At 38.1% G+C, this 22,081-nt stretch overlaps 1 protein-coding gene across 3 annotated transcripts; it reads right to left on the bottom strand.

Moving 5' to 3' along the window:
- Positions 1-648: 648 nt before the first annotated feature.
- On the bottom strand, positions 649-21,096 carry RB195_008418 (uncharacterized protein; the record flags this gene model as incomplete). Of its 3 annotated transcripts, XM_064194901.1 has the most annotated exons (32): positions 649-771; positions 868-984; positions 1,176-1,292; positions 2,238-2,385; positions 2,462-2,555; positions 3,265-3,418; positions 3,478-3,606; positions 5,342-5,452; positions 5,536-5,682; positions 6,121-6,217; positions 6,306-6,385; positions 7,566-7,592; positions 7,738-7,815; positions 7,904-8,038; positions 8,219-8,282; positions 9,124-9,244; positions 9,364-9,481; positions 10,115-10,216; positions 10,649-10,765; positions 10,951-11,121; positions 12,057-12,209; positions 12,865-12,983; positions 13,082-13,220; positions 14,652-14,755; positions 15,485-15,577; positions 16,309-16,394; positions 16,472-16,545; positions 18,267-18,415; positions 18,938-19,094; positions 19,160-19,300; positions 20,119-20,250; positions 21,025-21,096. In XM_064194901.1, the coding sequence occupies 32 exons, from the start codon at positions 21,094-21,096 to the stop codon at positions 649-651; spliced, it is 3,669 nt and encodes a 1,222-aa protein (XP_064046044.1). The 3 variants fall into 3 exon arrangements, with proteins under 3 accessions (XP_064046044.1, XP_064046046.1, XP_064046045.1); XM_064194899.1 differs by lacking the exons at positions 649-771; positions 868-984; positions 1,176-1,292; ... (7 more) ...; positions 6,306-6,385; positions 7,566-7,592 and having other exon boundaries at positions 7,708-7,815; XM_064194900.1 differs by lacking the exons at positions 7,738-7,815; positions 7,904-8,038; positions 8,219-8,282; ... (15 more) ...; positions 20,119-20,250; positions 21,025-21,096 and having other exon boundaries at positions 7,566-7,643.
- Between the last annotated feature and the right edge of the window lie 985 nt (positions 21,097-22,081).

Genomic DNA, 22,081 nt, shown 5'->3' with positions numbered 1-22,081 from the left:
GGAAACGTTATTATTTATTTTATTACAGATTCTGAGGTATTCGACAAAAAAAAATACAAGGCGGTAGCAGGGATGTTCTGAGGAAACAGAAGAAAATAGCGAAGTTGAATTTAAAAAAAAAACATTAGAGTTATATTTATTATCTACTCAAAAAGGAGAGGATCACTCAATCAATATCATGAGAGAAAAATGAGATATGGAGTATAAGGGATTTGTGTAGACGAAATGAGGCAAAAGTGAGACTTAGAAAATTTCAACTCAATTGACGACCATGTGGCTCACGAACGAGCAACGCTTCTCCCGAATTTGTTCCAAATTATTTCTGTACTTGTACAGTATTGATGTAGGTTATACATAGAATAATTAAAACAAAACTACAAAAGCGAAGCGCCAGAACAGTCACATAAGTTTCTTCTAGAAAAGCAAAAATTAAAAATGCACCAGCGTTCACATTTACTTAAAATTACTTTGCTATCGCGCGTCAAACACGTGAAACGCACGCGGTCGTCAATGAGCTAGCAATTAAGTTATGATTAGCGAAAAGGAGAAAAAAATATTAACTGATTACTTGATACAGAACTGGTTTCTAGCAATAAAGAGCAATGGAGTTATAGATAAATCAGTAGAGAAGAACCACCAGCACAAAATCTATATAGAACCTTCGCCATCCGTATCGTCAGCGGTTAGATAGATTTGTGGGATTGCGGAAAGATCCACAATAGCGTTGCGCGCCGACAGCACACGATTCGCCTCGGATTCTAGGTTGGCGGCCTTAAATATTAGGAGGCAGTACAAATTGTGGATTGTAATTAATTGAACCTCTCGCGAACTTAATAAAATCATCGTAGCGCTTGTGTTGACGCTTACCTGATTTCTAAGCGCTCTAAGATTATTTACAGTAATGTGTTGCATGGAGCACAGATCTGCCAGGTACGATTCATGGCACATATTCTTCTTCTGGATCTCACGTTTTAATGTGGACATCTGAAACGAAAACAAAAATGGAACTACAGAAAAATAAAGAAGAGCACAAAAAAACTCGAATTGGATTAAATCGTGAAATTTAGGTTTTCGAAGCACCATTTTCGTAAAATTCAATTTTAGAATCTCACTCTGACATCCCAAAGAGTTAGGATTTAGGAAAATAGCACTTGAATACATAAGGGAAACCAAACCTCTTCAGCACAGAGTTTATAGAGATGAGTTTGTGTTGAAAGTCGTCCGTTGGCCTCTTCCATTTGTAACTGAATCGCATCAATATCGGTTTGTAGCCCCTCACGTTGGTGCTCCGCCTAAAAATAAAAGAAAATTCGAATGCTCAGAAAATGGGAATCGCACGGAATAATAATTATCCATATATATGCACCCATCCATTTTGATTCACGTTAGACTGCACATCCATAGCACAATACAATCAAATTATATTAATTACTTTAATTAAAATTACATTAATTACAATCGGGCCAAGAGCGGTTTCGATCGAGGTGGGACCATGAGCATATTCCAATTGGACTGAAGAGATGAGTAAGGGTCCCGCTGCACCGTTTCGAGTGTAGTCGCTTACGCAATTTGCATCAAGCGTCAGGTCGTTTTGATCCGACTGTATTTACGGGAGTTACGACGTCCCATAATTGGGTCATATTCGAAGACAACAGGTTCTTTGTGGTTCTGCTTGGTTTAATTTACTCTCGAACAGCTCAATCGAACGTGTATGGCTAACATGAGAATCATCACATGAGTTGTCGCGCGTATCGCTTTCGTTCTGACGGAATTTGAGCGCCTACGCCTTCAAGGAGATATCGTAGGGTCGAACGACATGAAGCGCGGTACAGTTGCACAAGCGACCACGCTCGAAGCGGCGCAGTGAAGCGTAACTGTTAAGATCTTGGCGGGACCTTGTTAGCGCCACCCATCGCTGCATTTCGCTGTGGTCCCACCTCGATTTCAACCGCTGCCTCTACCGCACCGCTTCGAGCGCAGCCGCTTACGCAACAGCAGCCGGCATCATGTCATTTTGACCCGACTATAATTTTTGTTTGGGTTGAATCCACTGGTGGGGATTTCCTTTCGCTATATGAAACAACCAGCCCTATTACTATTATTCATAACGACAACAGCATGGAACCATGTAGTAAAATGTCCGGACCCGAATATCTCCGACAAAATGGATGAGCACCGATGGTTAGTAGTAAGCAAAAACAAAAACAAAAACAAAAGGCAAAAAAAGGCACAATAACCTTGTTCCTTCCTTTCCTCTCCAATTCGAGTTCTTCTTCCAAGTTTGTAATACGTGCAATCAACTTCCGAATGTTCACTTGTAGTTTGAGGATGAGATTAGCGTCGTCGGTTGCGCGTTGTTTGAGAAGTTTAATGTCCTCTTGTTTTCTGAAAAGTTAAACTCAAATTTTATGAAGATGAAGACGTGTTCAAAGTCTGTGATGAATTCCAACGTTTTGCTTACCGTTTACAATCAAGATCAAGCATGTGTTTTTCGCGTTCAATAAGTTTCAACTGCTCATCATTGGCCCTTGCTTGGTTTTCTAGCTTCTTGTTGGCTGAAACGAATAAATTAAATCCAGAATAAAGTTGGCGTAGAATTTCGCGAAATGCAGTTTCGAAGCAGATAAATATAGTATAATATAGTATAAGTATAATATAATATAAACGTCCCGGTGCCTAATGAGCAGCGTAAATGGCTGCGATCGAAGTGGTGGAGGTGGATGGCGGAGCTAGCGGCTGCGATCGAGATCGGATCCTCTCAAGTCTGATTGCTGCAAGAGAGGGTCTCGCATCGATCAATAGTTCTATCGTAGCACTTAGAGCGGAGCAATTTACGCAATTTCAACAAGCATCAAGTCGTGATTTCGATTTTCCAGGATCTGAAGAAGGAGATGACGCCGAAGACGTCGGTCAGAGTGAAGATCAACGACAATCTTGGTTCTGATCAAACAAAGTAGTGCACGATTCAACTCAACAATGACAAGATTCAAAGAAAATCGAACATGGGACTTGAACATTGAGTCTTTTTGACCGAACCTTTACCTACGATTTTGTCCCGTACGTTACGCGATTGCGTAAGTGGGCGCATACAATTGATGCGATGGGGTCTATACTCAATTCCACTTGGTTTCAGGCTGTTTCGACTCGTCTGTATATCCCTAGTGGAGCTAACAAGGTGCTAACGTTATCAACAAAGCTTCGAACTTATTTCTTCATATAAATCCTTTCCTCACAGGTGCACATGAATCAAAATGATCCTCTAACCTCTAGCGTAGTCATCCTTTCGCCTCTTCTCGACGACAAGCTCCTCCAAAGAAGAATCCAACCTCTCCTGCAATTGTTTCTTTTGGCTTTCCGCTCGATCATGTCGTTCCTGGAGCACGTCCAATCGATCGGTGATCTCCGTGATTGCCAGTTCCTGAACAACTCTCAATCCAGACAACAATGCCTGCGCATATCGTTCGCTAGAATGTTTACCTGTGCTTTCCTTTGGCTAATAAGTTTCTGATTCTCGTCCTGTTGTGTTTTTAATTCATTGGATAGCTTCTCAGTAAGGTGTTTGGCTCTCGTACGTTCAGCTTCCGCTTCCGTTGTCAGTTGCTTTTCCTGAATCGACAAATACTGGATGGGAAGTCCCAAAAACGCTCGCAATGCTTCTTCAATGGTGGCAGGACGCAAAAAAAAACAACAACAAGCAAACAAGAAACAAAAAAGTGTGCGATATGGAAGGTCCGTGGATATCACCGTGATTTACTGCATCCGTGACCTACAGACCAACAGCACAGAGCGTGCGGGTAAAGGAACGGGGCCCAAGAAAACCAACGTCGTCAGATAGCTGCAGTCCTGTATGCTTGGAGTATTCGAACTGGTTGGGTTTCATTTTAATTTCTTATTTTTTTCGCTTATGTCGGATAAAAGCGACCTGATTTACGACGTGGTTGCCTAGCGGTTGCGGTCGCAGTTTGACCTTCAGTGCCTCCAATCGAAGGTGAGCGATATTCGTACCGCAATACTTCGAGTCCAACAAATTACGCAACTGCACCAGAAGAAAGATGTACGACGCTTTAACTTACTTTTTTCTCCTAGTAACTTTAGTTTACATGTCATGGATTCTTTAAGAGTAATGCTTAGGCCTTATTGATACGATTCATTTGATTAGTTACTTCGAGAAATAAGGGTACCACTGAGTGCCCCTCTCCCCCACCCCCTCCCCCCTCCCCCAACTACATTTTACTCTCGCAGCAGAAGTCAGATCGTTTGGACCCGACCGTACGCTCGTCATTGTTTCATTTTGCTACTTGTTCATATTTCTACTCTCTCAAATTGAACATTATCGTTGTTTAGTGCGCTTTTTTTATTAGTGAAGCGTAGCTTAAAGGCATCACCCCACGAATCTGAGGTGGTGCAGATTTCAGGTGGAGTATTCGTATACGGGATGGGAGACTACGGAGAGGGAGGTGATTCCGTCCATTTCTTGCTAATTGCCGCAAAAAACGACCCGGAAGATGCGGCGCCGCACAAGACTGGCGCGCTCCAATCGAACCTCTTGTACAAAATGGTGCGCCAAAACGAATGAAGCCGTATCTTCCGGACCGTTTCTTACGGCAATTAGGAAGAAATGGACGGAATCACCCCCCTCTCCGTAGTCTCCCATCCTGTATACGAATACTCCACCTGAAATCTGCACCACCTCAGATTCGTGGGGTGATGCCTTTAAGGACAACGAGAAAGGAGGATTAGGGGAATTAAGAAGTGGTACTAAGAGGTGCCTTAGTGTGATGGATTTTAAGGACTTTATATTTTTAACAGCAAATTTTATTTTTCGTTCCGCTCTTTGTTTTCTTGCTGCATTTTCTTTTTCTTCTCCTCCTAATTTCACCTTGACTGGCCAGAAAGGCACAACACTTTGGCCATAGGAGTTTTCTTTTTGAACATAACTGAATAGGCCATCGCCATGTTGTGGGCATATTCACACGACTAATATTGATTGTTTGTGCCTTGCCTTTCGGTTCCATCAAATTAGATTAGTGTTGAACAATGTAACATTTCTCCATGCATACGCGCGAGGAAAGGGTCAATAGTCCCGCTTACTAAGGCGTGATTAGGTAAGCTAGTGTAAGAAAAAACAAAACGCTCCCGATCTTTTCGAACTTTTTTGGAATAGTCACTGCATTTCCGTGATTTTATTGTCAAAGTTATGTGCGTTTTGTTACGCCAATATTTATCTCGAGTAAATTCTTTTGAAGTACAAGAATGCGTAACTGTTACTTTTAATAGTACAATCCTTTTGGAAAATCTGGTGAATACGCTTTTTTTTAAGAGCAGAAAATTTCTTTCAAACCTTCTCTGCCCATTCCTTTGCTTCTCTTGCCTTATCTCTTTCCAGCTCTTTAGCTTTTCGAGATGTCTCTTCGATTCTCTCGGCCTCAGTTTTCAGCTGTTTATGAAGGTCCTAAAGGGAACAACTATTGATTTTCCTAGAAGCAGTACGAATAAGTGGAAAATCGAGTTCAATCCACAAAATTCGTTTGTTACCTCAATTTCTTGATTTCTTTTCTCCATCAACATTTTCTCTCTTTCCAGCGCTGCTCGTGTTTCCTCAAATTGTTCGGTTTTCACACGAAGATCATCCTCATATTTCCTTCGTTGTTGTTCCTCTGTAGCTGATAGTTCCTCCAACTCCTTAACATTAAGATAACCTTCTTAACTAATTGAGGACAGCGCATCTGGCGCGTCCATGTTGTTGTTTTTCCCGATCCATTTTGTATGAAATATTACTCGAAGATAATAAACCCTTTAAGTCCATAAAATTCTTTGAAAAAATCAGAAACACATAGAAAATAATCGTTGAAAAGTTTGCGGCTCATCCTTGTCGTAAAAGGGTTATCTCTGATCTAGTGAATAATCGAAATTAATAGAGGTCAAAATATAAAGTCACTGGCGTATCAATCCACTTGGGATGCGCCAACGCGTTTTACTGGAATTCTTAATCGTTGAGGTTTTTGGAACGAGTGTTGGCCTAAACAATGACTTGGCGTGACACTCGATATATGAAGTCAGTGTTTTTATTTGTTATTGAAATTAATAATAATAACAATGATAAACAAAAACTGAATTTACCTTAACTTTTCTTTCTAGCTCTTCAACTTCAGCATTCGTCTTCATTCCTTTAAGCAACGGCTTCAGACGAGTGAATAGCCGATACCAGGGCCACAGCCTAAACAAGGACCACCAAAATTTTGACGAGATTACAGTAGAAAAGAAATACGAGCACAATATAATAATACGCTGACATCAAACCATACCTCAGAGTTGTCCATTGTCGTACGTTTTGTTGAATTATTTCGTAGGCAGCCTGTTGTTTTAGCAGTTGATGATATTGACTCTTAATGAAAGACGATTACTTTCTTTGTCACCATTGAGTTTAGAAATACAAATAAAACAAAATTCCTCTATCTCTTTCGAAAGATCTAATGAGGTATAGAATAAGGCTGGAAATTACCTATTTTTAAGCATGAAATCTGGGACACATTTAGACCAGTGGCCGCGATTCTTCCGCAGCAACACATGCATTTAATCTGAATTCCGCATTGCTCCAAACGAACACGGACGCCCAGGCAAACGTACGGTAGGGTTAAAAGCGGCGCGGCGGAGCGTAGCGGTTACGATCGCGGTGGGACCATTGCTAGCATCATTTATCGTTGCAGTTGGAGCAAGTCTCACCACGACCCTGATCGCCACGCTCCGCTGCGCCGCTTCGACCAGCTCCAACTGCAACGATAGGTGATGCTCAGCAAGGGTCCCAAAACGATGCTAACCGCCGCGCTGTACCGCGCCGCTTCGAGCGCAACCGCTTACGTAACTGCACCCGGCTTAATGCCCATAGGTAAATATTTCACGTGAACGCTGGTTTTTCAGGGAAAAGATAGCTTGTTCATAGCTACACATAAATAAGATAGCTACACATAAATAAACACAAATTACAATGAAATAGGAATCTCGCAAATATTCCGCTCATCCGCGGATAGGGTAAGCCAGAATATTTGCGACATTCCTACTTTTTATGATGTATTGATGGAAAGAAGAAGCAAACAAGTGAAAGAAAAAATTGCAGATGTGTTTTTACTCCAATTATGGTGACCTTCCTTCACAACGCTAAATTCTAGAAACGTTTTTTTTCTTTCCGAACAATTATGTGACCTAAACAAAAGGGGATTTAACTAGCTCTCAAGGCTCTGTTTTTGCATTAATATTTTCAACTTTTTTCTTTGTAATTTGTGTTTATTTTTGGCTAACGGTCATCTTCAGTGCATCAGAGCTCCTAGTTTCTGTAGATTTTCTCTGCAATAAAACTCACTTTCCTTGCTGGGCACAAACGTATTCAAAAATTGCTAAGAAAAATAGGGTATCTGTAAAAATTTCGAATGTTTAAATGAGATAGTCACGGAAAAAATAAGCTGAAAATTATCGAATAATTGAGGGAAAAGATTTTGAGCATATTCATATATTTGAGTGACTGGGAAAATTTTCTCTAAATTCGAAATTGAAGCTTGTACAAATTGAACCTGCGCTAAATAACGTCGTACTGCACTCTGGAATTTTAGGATCACTTTCGTTAGCGCATCATCTCGTAGTTCTTCCATCAATGCGACGACGCCGGCACGGAAAAATACCCGAAACAAAATTTTACAGAAAAAAAAGATAGAATTAACGTCTCTGGAATGATTTTAATCTTACTTTAGTCGTCCCAAGTTTGACCTTATCCTCGTCGATTTTCTTCTCATTGAAGAGTCTTTCCAGCATTTTCTTGGAAGCCTAAAAAATTTCCCCTGATTAAGGTCGTTACTTTTGTTTGGTTTGTGGGAACGACGTAGATTTTTCATTGCATTTTGCTTTTCACAACCTCAGCCGGATCCTCTACGCAGGCTTGATCTGCTGCCAGGATAGCGTAACGGAATCGAAAATCTTTGAACGTCATTCGATTCGGGAAACCTTTACGACAAATTCGAATCCCTTCCAGTACACCATTACATGTAAGCTGAAAATATTTATTTTGTATTTAATTGATACGGATATTTGATTTTATTTGCCATATTTTGTTTTTTTTTTTGGGTATACGTTATTTTTGTTTTTATTCAAGAATTTTTCTGAGATAACAAAAAACAGCAAAAAAATATTTTTTTTTTAAACATCGGGATAAACACGAAAAATTACTAACCTGATTTAAAACAAGTGGTGCATCTATCAATCCGCTTGTCTTCTTTTCATTTGGAATAATACATCTGAAGTAAAAAAAAAGTGTCTATCAGGAATCCACTTGAAATTTTATCGTTGGAGAAACTGATTATTAATTGTTAATTTGTTTTTAATTTTTTAATGTTAGTTTGTTAATTTTTTAATTTGCGTTGTTAATTTGCGGCGACTATTCCAGAGTTCTCATATACGAATTTTTCAATATAATATATAATAATATTTTATTTATTTTATTTTTTATTTTATTTTTCAGCATAACAATATGTTTTTCTCAAATACGAGTTGATAACACAGATTTTTTGAAGAAAAAGTCAAATAAATTTGACTCTCTGTAATTCATCCCAAGTTCAATTTCTGGATTTACATTGAATTTCGCGTTTTTTGCTCTTTTTTTTGCTCTGATAGCTAATGAATCAATTTAGCACGAAAGGTGTGACTCACTGATCGATCATGCTATTTTCCTGACAAAGTACTATATGATTCATTTGTGCATATTCTAAATATTTAATTTAGGTTAATATTAAATTTTACATATTTTAAAGCGGGATTTTTTCCACAAGTATATAATGTATGAGCAAATTTTCTCTTTATCCTCTGAACAGCGATTACATTGAGAAACTTAACAGTAACTACAGTAACTATAATAGTAATATAATAATAAATATAACAAAAACCATAATGAGGCATACACAGAGGAATGCAAAGAAAAATACATATCATATTCATAAGCGGGTTTATTACCGCTAATTTATCTTATTTATTTATCTTTATCTTATAGTCAAAAACTTATCGATCCAATCTAGCAGTCTTTAAAATGAAAATTGTCAAAATAGTCTAAATAGCAGTATAATAAATGAAAACAATTCAAACCTAATAAAATGAGGATGCGTTGTGTGCAACATGGCCATAAGACTGGACAATGATTCCCTGTACAACGTGGAAACAGTGAGGAATGACGACGACTTTCCTTTTTTTCGTTCCTGAGTTATTCCTGAAAATAGCCAAGTGATTAAATCAATTTTTGAGTTTCCCGGTGACTCAAAACTGCCACACCATCCTTGAAGATCTGCGTAGGTCAAAAACAAGGAAGAAAAAAAGAAGGTCCCATACCTCGTGCACTGAGCTCTTCTCTGTCCACTTCAGTAATGTAATCCTCCCAAATCTTATAAATCAAGCCAGTCTTATCGCTACTTTTGAGGACCGCGACGGCTGAATCATTGAGTGGATCCTGGAAAATAACGAAGGTAATTTTCAATCACTAGATCTAAGGCAGCATATCACGATTTAGACCTGGCGCGGGACCCTTTAACGGAATCACTTCGGATAGTAGAATACGGGACCCAACGTGACCATTCCGCTCATCCTTCCCTAATCCCCGTAGAAAAAACGGGGTGAGAACCACTTTGGTTATTACGAGATAAGTACGATACGTACGATACGATACGAGATACGTTCCTCTACGCACACGCTCCGACCCTCTCAGCAGCCTATTCATTGATTTCACCTGAATAGACTGGTGAGAACACATGATTGATCTCCGACCGCTCGCACGTGGATGCGGCGCGTGCGCAATCGTGAGGCGTTCGGACTGAAGTCGTCGTAAAAAAAATGGTGTCTTTTACACCTTTTTTTTATTAGGAAAACTAGGAAATGATACTATTACACATAATTTTAAATATTTTATTAGGAAAACCATCATTAAAAGGTAAACGAAACCACGTTGGGTCCCGCAATCTACTAGCAGAACTCTACGTTTTCGTTCCGCGTTCCGCAGCATGTCAAAATCGTGATATGCTGCCTTTAAAAAGTTGTATTTAAGGAAAAGTATTTCTGGAAAAAGTGAATAATTGAGAAAACTCACCTTATTTTTATCTAACCACTGATCAGCATTGTATCTTACAGTACCTGCGTAGTGAACAATCGCGAAATGAGCGGCAGCTTGATTTCCGCGTGGAGGTTTAGCCTAGAAAATACTGGAACGATTTGAGGAAAAAATCCTGTAAGGTGGTGAAGAGAAAGTAATTTTAACACTTTCGACATTTACTCGCTCGCACTTCCACATCTCAAATAGTGCGAGGCGGGACCCACCTTTGAATCTCAGAGACGAGAGATTAGAGGAAATTAGGTAAAAATAGAGTGTTGCATCTATCTTATCTATCTATATTTTATGATTTCTGATGTATTTACCATTGATATTCGGTTTTGCCTGGAATAAGCTGCGCAAAATCTCTTCGAAATCCACAATTTGTCACTTTCCGTAGGAGTTTTTTTTTCAATAAGAAAAAGAAATAGAGGAAATAGAGGAAATTAGATTTTTGATTAAGATTAATTAATTTTGTAAGATTTTTCTTCAATAAGAAAAAAAAAACCCAATTGAAATCACTTTAGTTATTACCTTTTGAAAATTGGGATGTTTTCCTAAGTGTAGGTTATTGAGTTTGTCCACATATGTTGTGTCGTTTGCCTTTGGCAGTATACACTCCTCATCCAGTACTGAGATGATTCCGAGAGGCTGAAAATTTCATAAAGTTAAATAATATTGGACGGATTCAATTCAAAATCAGTGGAAAAACTCTCTATTTTCTCATCGAATATAGAAACATTTAATTTAAAAATATTGTTTGTTTTGAAAATAATTGAAAAAAATAACTTTTTCCAAAAGATTCGAAGCAACTGAAGAAAAGTTCTCAAAGATACCTTTTCGATAAGTTCAATGCAGGACTGTAAATCGAGACCGAAGTCGATGAACTCCCAATGGATTCCTTCACGTTGATATTCTTCCTGCTCCAGCACGAACATATGATGATTGAAGAATTGTTGGAGCTTTTCATTCACGAAATTTATCCAAAGTTGTTCGAAAGAGTTGCTCTAAAAGTAAATTTAGCAGATAAAACTAACTACTGAACAGATGAATTTATAGATAAATAAAAAGGATAGATTGGACGGGGTTGATCAATCCACTTGGGACCTGCGCTACCTCGTTCACTTCAATTCAGAATCGTTTGAGGTTTATAAACGTCTACCTAGTCCATCTAATGACTTATGGGGCTAGCCGATGTGCCAAGTCGGTGTTTTCATCCTCCCAGACGAGTCTGGTACCAATTTATCGACCCCGGAGGGATGAAAGGCTTGGTGAGCACTAGGGCGGATTCGAACATCCGATCGATCGTGCAGGACGCGAAATCTCTAACCGCTACACTACACCCGCTCCCGATTTTTTTAGATGACACGCCAAGTTTGAATTTATCAAATGTGATGCTAACTCAGACAAGAACTAGGTTAATAAATAGAATAAATTCGGATTTCTCTAGAAGAATAGAACATTTAAAAAATCTTAAAAACTGGTGCAAAATACTCCACAGAAAACAATTATTCGTCTGCGACGAATGAACTCTTTACAACAAAGTGTGGGTACTGTAGTGAGGAGAAGTGTGGTTTAAATGCTATTAGTGGCCGAACCCTACCTTTTCCACACCTAAAATCCCATCCCAGCTTATTTTTCTCGGCAGAGCCGAATCGTTGCCGTAAAATACGCTGTACAAACTAGAGTTTTACTTAGTTACTTAGTTTCACTTACTTAGGTAAAACGTAGGTAAGGCGCAATCATTGAACGACTTCGTACCCTAACTTTGCAAAGACCAAATCAATACTTGGCGTCCGCTATTGTAAATTTTTCTTGCATAAAAAAGACTTTTGAACGAATAAGACATCCTGAAGTCGAGAAGCGTGTGTGAAATCCATCAAAACGATTCTTCGCACATTTTTCCTGTTTACGGGGAAAAAAAACCACGACCAGAAATTACATCGAATATCTCGAATCCTGCAATGTCCAGAACTCCGATGTAGTTTGCTGAGCTTTCGAGATTTGTTGACAATGTCTGATTCACTCGTGCGATCAGCCAGGTGAACATACGGGAGTAGATCGCTTTGGCGAGGGCACCGACCGCCCAATCGACCTGAATCGGAGCCGTATTTATTGAATTATTAAACTATGAACGATTAAATTAATTGAATCATCGATAAAATCATTAATTAAATCAAATTATAAATTATCTATTTACTTATTGACAATTATTGGTATTCATTTTATTTAAAGGATACTTACGTATTACGATATATTTAGAATTCTATTTATCATTTATTATTATTTTATTTACTTTTATTACTTAGTTATTAAATCAAATCATTAATTAGTTATTAAAAATAAAATCATCAACCAAATCAAATTATGGATTATCGAACTATTTATTGAAATTATTAATATTTATTTGATTTGGAGGATATTTACATATTAGGATATATTAAGGACTTTATTTATTATTTATTATTATTTTATTTGCTTTTATTAGTTAATCATTATTAATCATTAAATCAAATCGTTGATTAATTATTAAAAGTAAAATCATTAATTAAATCAGACCATAAATTATCAAACTATTTATGGGCAATTGTTAATGCTTATTTTATTCAGAGGATATTTACATATTAGGACATATTAAGGATTTTATTTATTATTTACTATTATTTTTGTTTGGTTTTATTATTTAATTACTGCAATTTAGTTATTTAGATAATTTTGCAGTTATTTAAACAATTTTGAAAAAAAATTACCTGTTGCTTGTTTTGACTTTTGTGTACCCATTCAGAACCAACTTTTATCCTTGGCTGTACCAGAGCGCCGATGAATTGATCCGCATCAATCCCAAATAATTTTGCAGCGCTCATGGGACCTGAATGTTTATCAAATATACAAGGGACACTGAAGAAAAAAAAAGAAAAAGAAAGAGAAAAGAGAAAGAAAGAAAAAAATACATCTATTGGAACGTACCATCCATGCTGTCCACCTCCGCCTGTTCTTCACGTGGTTTCTGTTTGAAGCAGAACCGTGACATGTGCATTATGGCCGCACATGTTTTATAAAGGTCATGTTTTTCCCGATCGGAAAAATGCATCACGTTAAAGGCATTCTGAAATCAACAAAATTTCTTCTTTATTTATTTTTTGAACTTTAAAAATACAGCGAAAAGAAAACGCTAACAATTTTAGAACTATAACGATAACGAACCTCACATTCATTAGCGTCAATAACATTTAAATCTTGGATCATTCTGGAACTGAGAAAACTCTTATAGAACCAAAAATTTTAGTAGATTTACCTCCTTCCGTCTTCCAACAAATGCGGAAAAAATTAAACAATAAAAATAAAAATTTAAATTTAAAAAAATTAGCGAAAATAAAAATTTTGTAGAACGTTTTGGGGGAAAATCTGTTGCTCGTACTTGAATGAAATTCTGATCCGAAAATTTGAATGAACCAAACAGTCGATATTGGAGAAGGTTATTTTCCGAAAGAAAAACTCGAATATTCGAAACAAGGCACTCTGTGACGCTTTTATCAAACTGCATATTCTAAAAGATTGGTCTATTTGATACGATCGAGTTTCTAAACAATTCGAATTCGGTTGTTCGAATGACAGAATCTTCGATGATAATCGACGATTCGAACTTTTTGGAACCACTATTCAATTTCTTTCAAAAACGAGCACATGTTAAGCGCAATATTAGGTTCGAAAGGTTGGGCCTACTCGAACATTTCTACTCGTTAAAAATTCGAATTCATTCAAACAAATTAGTTTTTGTCGAATATTCGATGGAATGGATTTGAGTGTTGATGCTCCAAACTGCGGCACTTTCGTCAATTCTGGAATAGGGCTGATTGCCGCGATTCTTAGACTGGATAGAGTCCAAAACAATAAGTCAAACTATTTACTTAAATCGTCACCCAAGAAGCAAATCCGTGGGTTAGAAAGCGAAATAGAAAAACAGAATCCAGAAATGTTGAAAAAAAAAACCGAATTTAAAGGATTACCCCACGAATCTGAGGTGGTACGGGTTTCAGGCGAGTAATGCCTGTATGGGGTCGTAGATTGTGGAGAGGAGGGTGATTCCCTTCATCTTTCCCTGTATCAGTGTAAACGGACGCTGTTTTTTACGACGGCTTCTGTTATAGCGCGTCACCACTTCGCCCCGCCCCCGTCTGCGATTCGCCCAAATGGGTTTTCATCGAATCGCAGGGGTGGGGCGAAATGGTGGCGCATTGTAACAGAAGCCCTCGTAGGAAACAGGGTCCGTTTTACAGGGAAAGATGAAGGGAATCATCCTCCTCCCCTCAATCTACGACCCCGTATAGGCAGTACCCGCCTTAAACCAGTACCACCTCAGATTCGTGGATGATTCCTTTAACCTTCTTGCATTCTGTTTTTTCGGTTCGCTTTTTATTTTTCGTTCCTTAGAAATTTTGGAAAATTCTATAAGAGTAACATAGCGATAGATCACTCATCCAGAGATATTGCTACAATTTAAAATTAGATGAGAGAAAATAAGTTTACGAAGACTAACGTCAGTGATTCGGAACTCCTCCTTGTCGTCCATTCCAGGAACAGTGATCTCTGCTTGCGATACAAATTTGTACTGATGAATATCATCTCCGAGTAGGAAAAGATCTTAAAGAATTCCATATTAGATGAAGTTTAAAGGATAAAGTGTCTGGCGTTAATCAATCCGCTTGGGACCTGCGCCCCCATGTTCACTTCAATTCAGAATCGTTTGAGGATTACGAACATGTAAGTGGCCTATACAATGACTAGCGGGACCCAGGAGATGTGTGAAGTCAGTGTTTTTTTATCCTCCCAGACAAGTCTGGTACCAATTTATCGACCCCGGAGGGATGAAAGGCTTGGTGAGCATTAGGGCGGATTCGAACCTCCGATCGATCGTGCAGGAACCAAGCGGAACCTCTAACCGCTACACTACACCCGCCCTTCCATATGGTGAATGGTGAAGGGAATTTTGAAAATACTGGATTTTAGTAAGGCATTATAAATCCTCTTCAAGTTAATAGAGCAAGAAAAAAACTTATAATTCCTAAAAGTTTTACTACAAACCGAATCAGGTTCATTCCAAAACAGAACATTGGGGGGTTGGTAAAAATTTTCAACCTAACAATCTCACCGTTGGTTTATTGAGAATATTTCCATTTTCTTTACCATCCTAGAACCAAAAAGAGCATTATAATTCCGATTTGCACATGAGATTTTTTTTCGATTCACTGATTGCAATTTTTCAAGCAATCTTAAGAAACTTTCGAATTTTTTTCCCCGGAATAATCCACAGAATAACCACCACTAGCAAAAATGAGATGGAAAAAAATTCAAGAGGTGTTAATCACATACCTCGTAATTTCCGTTGAGTGAAAATCTGATAGAAAATGTGGTAGGATCGTTCTCCGGGAGCTTGTTTGATAACACGTGACTTTTCCAGAAGATCTGTGGATAAAATATGTATAAAGGATCAGAAACTATGATAAAATCTCCTTGAAATGTGGGAGTAATATCCACAACCCGACTTCCAGCTTATTTTGATATGGTGTTCAGAGTATTCTGTGGATCTTGGCTTAGCCTCAGACCAGGATTCGAGTCATATTTCACTCGAATCAGATTCTTTTATTCATTTTATTGTTCTACGGTTCCTCTTTTTAATACTTTTACTTAACTGTTCGCTTGGGAGAATTTTTTCTTGAAAAAAAAAAAACGCGAAACAAAGCTGTGGATGTCGCCGGAGGAAACCGTAACCACGTCTTATTTCTTAAAAGAGTATGAATAGAGGAAGTACACAAAAAACCAGTACGGCGGTCAGAAGCACTCGTCACAGTCGAGGAACTGTAATCCAATCCAACCTTTCTCCAACAAAGAAAAATCCAGAAGAAAATACAAAGTTCAGGAATTACTTTTCAGTTAATTTCTTATCCTGAACCCGCATTATTCTATTTTATTCCCGTATTATTATTAACCGTATTTTATTATATTATAAATCCCTTATGGAGACCAGAAATGAGCAAGTCCTGAAAATCGTTTCAAACTAGGAATTTCTTGTAGCGCACTGCAAATCCGGGAGAAAAATTCCCTTCTGGCCGGAGTTCACGTCTTCCAAAAGTGTAATTTTTTTTTTAAAAAGAGCGTGGTAGAATAAAAAGTTCATCGAAGAAACAGATCCTCACAATGTTCGATGTCACCTCCGACAAGTTTTCCACGTTTATCGAAATGAATACGAATAAATTTCCCATATCTTGATGAATTGTAGTTTCTGGAAAAAAAGTATTTTCACTTTTCTGAAGGAGAAGAGTTTTATTTTAGATCAGATTTGGAAAATAGGCCAAATACCTCACTGTTGCACCATTTCCAAATGCTTCAATCGCCGGATTTGCCTGCACTACTTGATTCTCGAGCGAATTTTCCTGGAATGGATAATTTCAGAGCAGGAATTTTTACGATGTGAAATGTCGCTTTGATGATGACAATAATAATAAATCAATAATAATAATAATAATAAAATTAAATAGTATTAATAATTAAATTAATAGTATTAATAATTTCTTTGAACGAGAAGCGTTCATAACCGCCCAGAGAAGAATGAAACGAACCCAAATTGGAACTTTGAGAATGTTTTCGGACAGAAGAATTGATGCCACGGATAAAATATAGGAATTTTCAATTTTCAGTGTTCCAGGATGGAAAAATATTGGCTAGATGTTAAAAATGGACAAAAATAGATTTCCAAATTTTTAAAGCAGAAATATTACATAAAATATAAAGAAGAATGGAAAAAGTAACAGTAAGTGCGGATAAAAACTGGATAAACATTGGATGGTGATGGAAGTTCTGCACAACATTTCTGGGAACCACCAGAAAGACAGAGCGCAACCTTATTAATGATCAGTTAATGATTTCGACCCCCGTATTTACTAAAAATAGTTGAAATTCTTCTCATTTTCTATATATTTGCGATCTGATGATAACAAATATTTTTCCAGAATTTAGCACAGTTCCCTGGAAATCTTTTTCTCAGAACAATATCCGTACGAGGTCCCCACCGGAGCCCCTGGAGTAATTGTACCGGGTGTTAGAAAGTGTCGTACATAGAGAAATGCGAAGTTCTCGAAAATTGACTTTAAAATGTCCCTTTGAAAAATTTGAGGTTTTCTTTGTGATTTTAAAACCTCTATTATGAATCGTTCTTATAAATTACTCCTTTCTTTACATAGATTTCTATAGAAATGTTAAGTGCGAAAATTAAGGGCACGAATCTGCCTTTGAACAAGGTAAGCATTTCAGCTTTATCAGATTCCTTAATTGTTAATTATTTTCTTCGAGCCTTCCATGGCTACGAGTTCTAAGCTATAAAAATATAATTAGCGGCGGACATCTCCAGATAATTTTTGAATTTTTAATCTATTTTCATTTTTTTTTAAATTTTGTCTTTTTCTGATTCTCTGGTACAAATGCCGAAATCCCAACAAATGAGATCCTCACCGAGGATTTTCAGCCGACATGTTTGCGCTAATCGTATATTTGCACACGGAGCTTGTGTGTGTGTGTACATAATAGTACACTCTTGATGTATAAATAAATCTTAGTATAAATTTGCATTCGATGTATTCGATGTAACTATTCCTGAAGTGTTCTCGGACTGTAGCCAGAAATTCCTCTTCTATGCGAGGATTTCGCGAAAAAAAATCCAATGATTCAATACAAATGCAGATTTAAATCCGTCTTCACGAAAATTTAGGCGTAAATTAGTATGTGATGAACTTAGACCTACATAAAAGGAAGTATTTATTTATTTATTTGTGTATATATATATATATATTCGAAATCAACCTTTCAAGAAAAGTTCCACAAGAATTCGATTGATTTTTTCTTTCTTTTTTTTCGGAGCTTCTTCCAGGGAGAAAATCGTTGAAAATAACATGGACGTTCGTTTGAAACTGGGTATTATTAATTGTTGGTTCCGCAAAGAATTCCCTAGCATGGATATCCACAATAATTATGACATTCACGATAATATATCACCTTATTTCAATTTTTTTAAACAATTTGGAATTGAAATGGTGGAATTGTTGTTGGAAAAAAGCTTATAAATGAAATATACCGTATTGTAACCAGATGTAGTTCTTACCACTTCGTCCTTAAATCGTACAGATCGTTCAGCTGGTGATTTCTTGCTCTGTGCGCCTATATTAGCGAAATATGCGATGACTTTCTTGGTATTTTCCGTTTTTCCCGCACCGGATTCTCCTGTGATCAGTACCGATTGATTTTCATGATCTAAAGTAAAGATGAGTGAGTTATGTGGTGAAGAATTTTATTACATTAATTATTATTGCTAAGATATGCGCAAAATATGAAAAAAACTCAATTAACTTTTTTTCCGAATATTAATAATTTTTCAAAGAAAATAACAGTACACATCGGAACCAACGTTATTCGCGGATGGCAGCAATACAAATTCGATACGAGAAAGAAATCGAGCAGAGGGAGGAGGAAAAAAAGAAAGAACGAAGGAAAGAAAGAAAGAAAGAAAGAAAGAACGAAAGAATCAACAGTTGGAGATGAAAGAAAAGAGCATGGGAGAAAAAGAGTGAACTTGAAAGCGGGGAACGCGCAGATAAATTGGTGGATACGCGTTGCGGTCGCGCAAGTAAACATAAGTGCAGGCCACTATGACAGAGTAGGATAGTAGATCCGGTCAAAAAAGAAGTGTGAACGATTGCACAGCACGTGACACACTAAACGTAGTCGTAGCGCGAAGATCCAGAAAAAAAAATTTCTGGTCGTACTGTACTGTACCTGTCATCATATTCCTGTATGCTTCATCCGATACAGCAAATAGATGTGGTGGCATCTCGGATCGACGTTTATTCACGTACATTGCTTGTACAGTATCCGTGTAGATAGGAAGCATTTTGTACGGATTGATAAACACACAAAATAGTCCCGAGTAGGTCTTGAAAAGAAATTTTTGTAGCAAGGGAAAAAAACGGACACGGATGAACAGCAGCTGTCACTCACGTAAATCATCATCGAGTAGTATCGTTGACGAAGATTGTGTAGAACTGATGCTTCGTTCAGAAACGTTAAACTTGACATATCCTCGACTTTCTCGAATTTTGCAGGATTAATCTCTTGACATTCTTCTTTTCCCATCTTTTTCTGAAGAAATACACCTCAGTTAACACGAAACAGAATTCGCTTTGATGATTTTGCGAAAAATGATCTCCAAAAAGCTTCAAGGTGACCTGTAGCGATGACGTGTGCGATCCCGTTACAGCTAGGTGGGAGAGGGAAACAAGGGAAAATACATGACACAAAATTCGCTTCAGTGATTTTGCGAAAAATGATCCCCAAGAGGCTTCAAGATGACCTCTCTGCAACGTGTGCAATTCCGTTACAGCCAGCTAGAAGAGGAAAACAAGAAAAGAGGGTCAGTGATCAGAACAACGGAAATTCTTTCTTATTCAGTTGTTTTTTTTTTCGACTTTTTCAAATTTGTTACCAGCAAAATTTGTCAGAAAATAACAACCGAATGGCGGATTTACAAAAGCAATTTTGTAAATAAAAGCACGAGCATCTCTCACGGGGTTTTGTGGATGTCAACTGCTTCAAAACAACGATCAGGGAGATTACATTCAGGGCAGATAAAATTCGTCAATTACTGCAGGCGCGTCACGGTCGCTCAGGTCCACATAAATGAAGCTGACTATGAATGGATCGATATTATCCAAGGAGGAGAACAAACGAATGTAAGGTCACTAGTGCCGCAGTGCTTTTGAATGTGACAGTTTAGCAAAATTCAAAAAAAAAAGGTTTTGAAATCCAGGAAAGTTGTGATTTTTCTAAGATTCTTTGAAAAAAAGTAAGAATACCAATTTTGGCACGTGATATCATGGGCGGCTCCGAAATTGTAACCATATTTTTAGTTTCTTTAATCTCTTTAATGTAATAATCCATAAATTCTCAGCACCACCTACCGTTGTTCCGTCAGGCATCGTCAGTGTGTAGTGATTTCCTTCTTCCACACCGATCGAAGCGATAACAAAACCTTCCGCAGTATCCGGGACCCATGTATGAGTTTTATTATCGAATCGACGAGCTGCTTGTTCCTGAATTTTTTTTGTTCGTGGTCAGAAACTTTTTGAAATGGAATGAGGGGAATTTTTCCTTTTTTTTCACTAGAAACATGGCCGGCACAATGTTGCCTAGCTATAGGCCAGCACATGGATCAAAAGGTTTATCCACGAATTAAATTGGATGTGACGTTCCCAAATCTGATCCTTAAATTGAGTTAAATTTTAGTTTTAATTTAATCAAAATGTGGATTAGGTCACAGCCTTGTATTACCTCTTTGAAACATTTCGGTCGAAAAAGCTTTTTTTCATTTTCACGTTTTTTTTTTAAATAAATTACTATGGTAATTTCTGGACCTTCTTTTGGCTTAGCTTTCTTCCTACATCGCTGAACCGTTAATTTTCTCTTCCTATTTTCTTCCTATTGTGCTACATAACAACTCTTTTTAGTGATCAATAAGGTCATATCCTTAGCATAGGAAAGTGACAGTGAAAGTCGGCCATGAACACGAAATTTAATCGGTTTTCAGTAGTGGGCGGAGTTTCGAGGACGAGTTTTCTTCCCTGTCTCCTTTCCTAACCTACTTGATTAACAGGACATGAGATCTCAGGACATCATCACAGGTGAGAGTAGAAGTTTAACTACTTTGCAGGAGTTTAATCGGTTTTCAGTAGAGGGCGGGGCTTCGAGGACGAGTTTTCTTCCCTGTCTCTTTTCCTAACCTACTTGATTAACAGGACATGAATTCTCAGGAGATCTTCACAGGTGAGAGTACGAATTTGCGTGAAACGTATGAAACCCAAAAATACCTGTAATTGTTGATCATCCGGTAATCGTAGATATTTCCATCCTGGATCGAGCATATAGTCGAGTTCCACCATATCGACTCAATTCACTCGCTCACCACCACCACCACGGCGACGACGACGACGACAAGACTCGCGCGCGCGCGCACTCCTGTTTGGTTGGTGATCTCGGCGTGGCTCGGCTCAGCTCCCCGCCGCCGTCTTCCCGCCGGACTCTCTCGGCCTCGGCCGCAACCTCTCCACATCTCTCGGCTCGGCGAAAAACCAGCTCGGATGTTGGCAGACTTCGATTATTCGTTTACTGTCATCGCTTAGCAAGTGCAATTCGCGTCTTCTTTCTCGTAAATCCCATTATGCGCCTGGAAAAACAAAAAGAACAAAATGACCGAGGTTGATCAGTGCTTTTCGGATTCGCCGAACGCGTTCGACTTCAATTCAGAATCGATTGGGATTTAGGAACGCTATTCCGGCTTATAAAATGGTTTACGGAAGTCAAAAGATGCACCAACACAACGTTTTTATCCTCCCTGACAAGTATGGGACAAATTTCTGGGACCCGCAAGGATGAAGGGTTTAGTTGCCCCAGGGCGGCTTTGAACCATTGACCGTGCGCACCTAGTGTTGACCTCTTACCACTACGCTATACCCGTCACGGTTCTTCTTGCATTTATATAATAGTCTAGCTTCAGTGGAATCATACTTCAGAGGAATCAGACAAATTTCTGTGACCTATAAAGATGAAGGGCCCAGTTTCCCAAGGGCGGCTTTGAACCATTGACCGTGCGTACCTAGTGGTGACCTCTTACCACTACGCTATACCCGTCACGGTTCTTCTCGCATTTAGAGTCACAGTCCAGCTTCAGAACAGTCATACTAAGGAAACATAATGCAGGAAAAAAATCCAAAAAAGATGAGGAAGAAAAAATGTCGCGTATTCCTTGAAAAAGTTGTGAATTCTCGAGTTTTTCTTCCAGATTCACAACCCATTTGTTACATCCTGTGAGTACTTAGTAATGATAATTGCAGACATTAATTTTCTGTGCTGTTCTCCTCTCGTCGC

Source organism: Necator americanus, chromosome III (assembly GCF_031761385.1).
Source record: "Necator americanus strain Aroian chromosome III, whole genome shotgun sequence".
NCBI classification, from domain to species: domain Eukaryota; kingdom Metazoa; phylum Nematoda; class Chromadorea; order Rhabditida; family Ancylostomatidae; genus Necator; species Necator americanus.
This window is presented reverse-complemented; position numbering and strand designations above follow the sequence as displayed.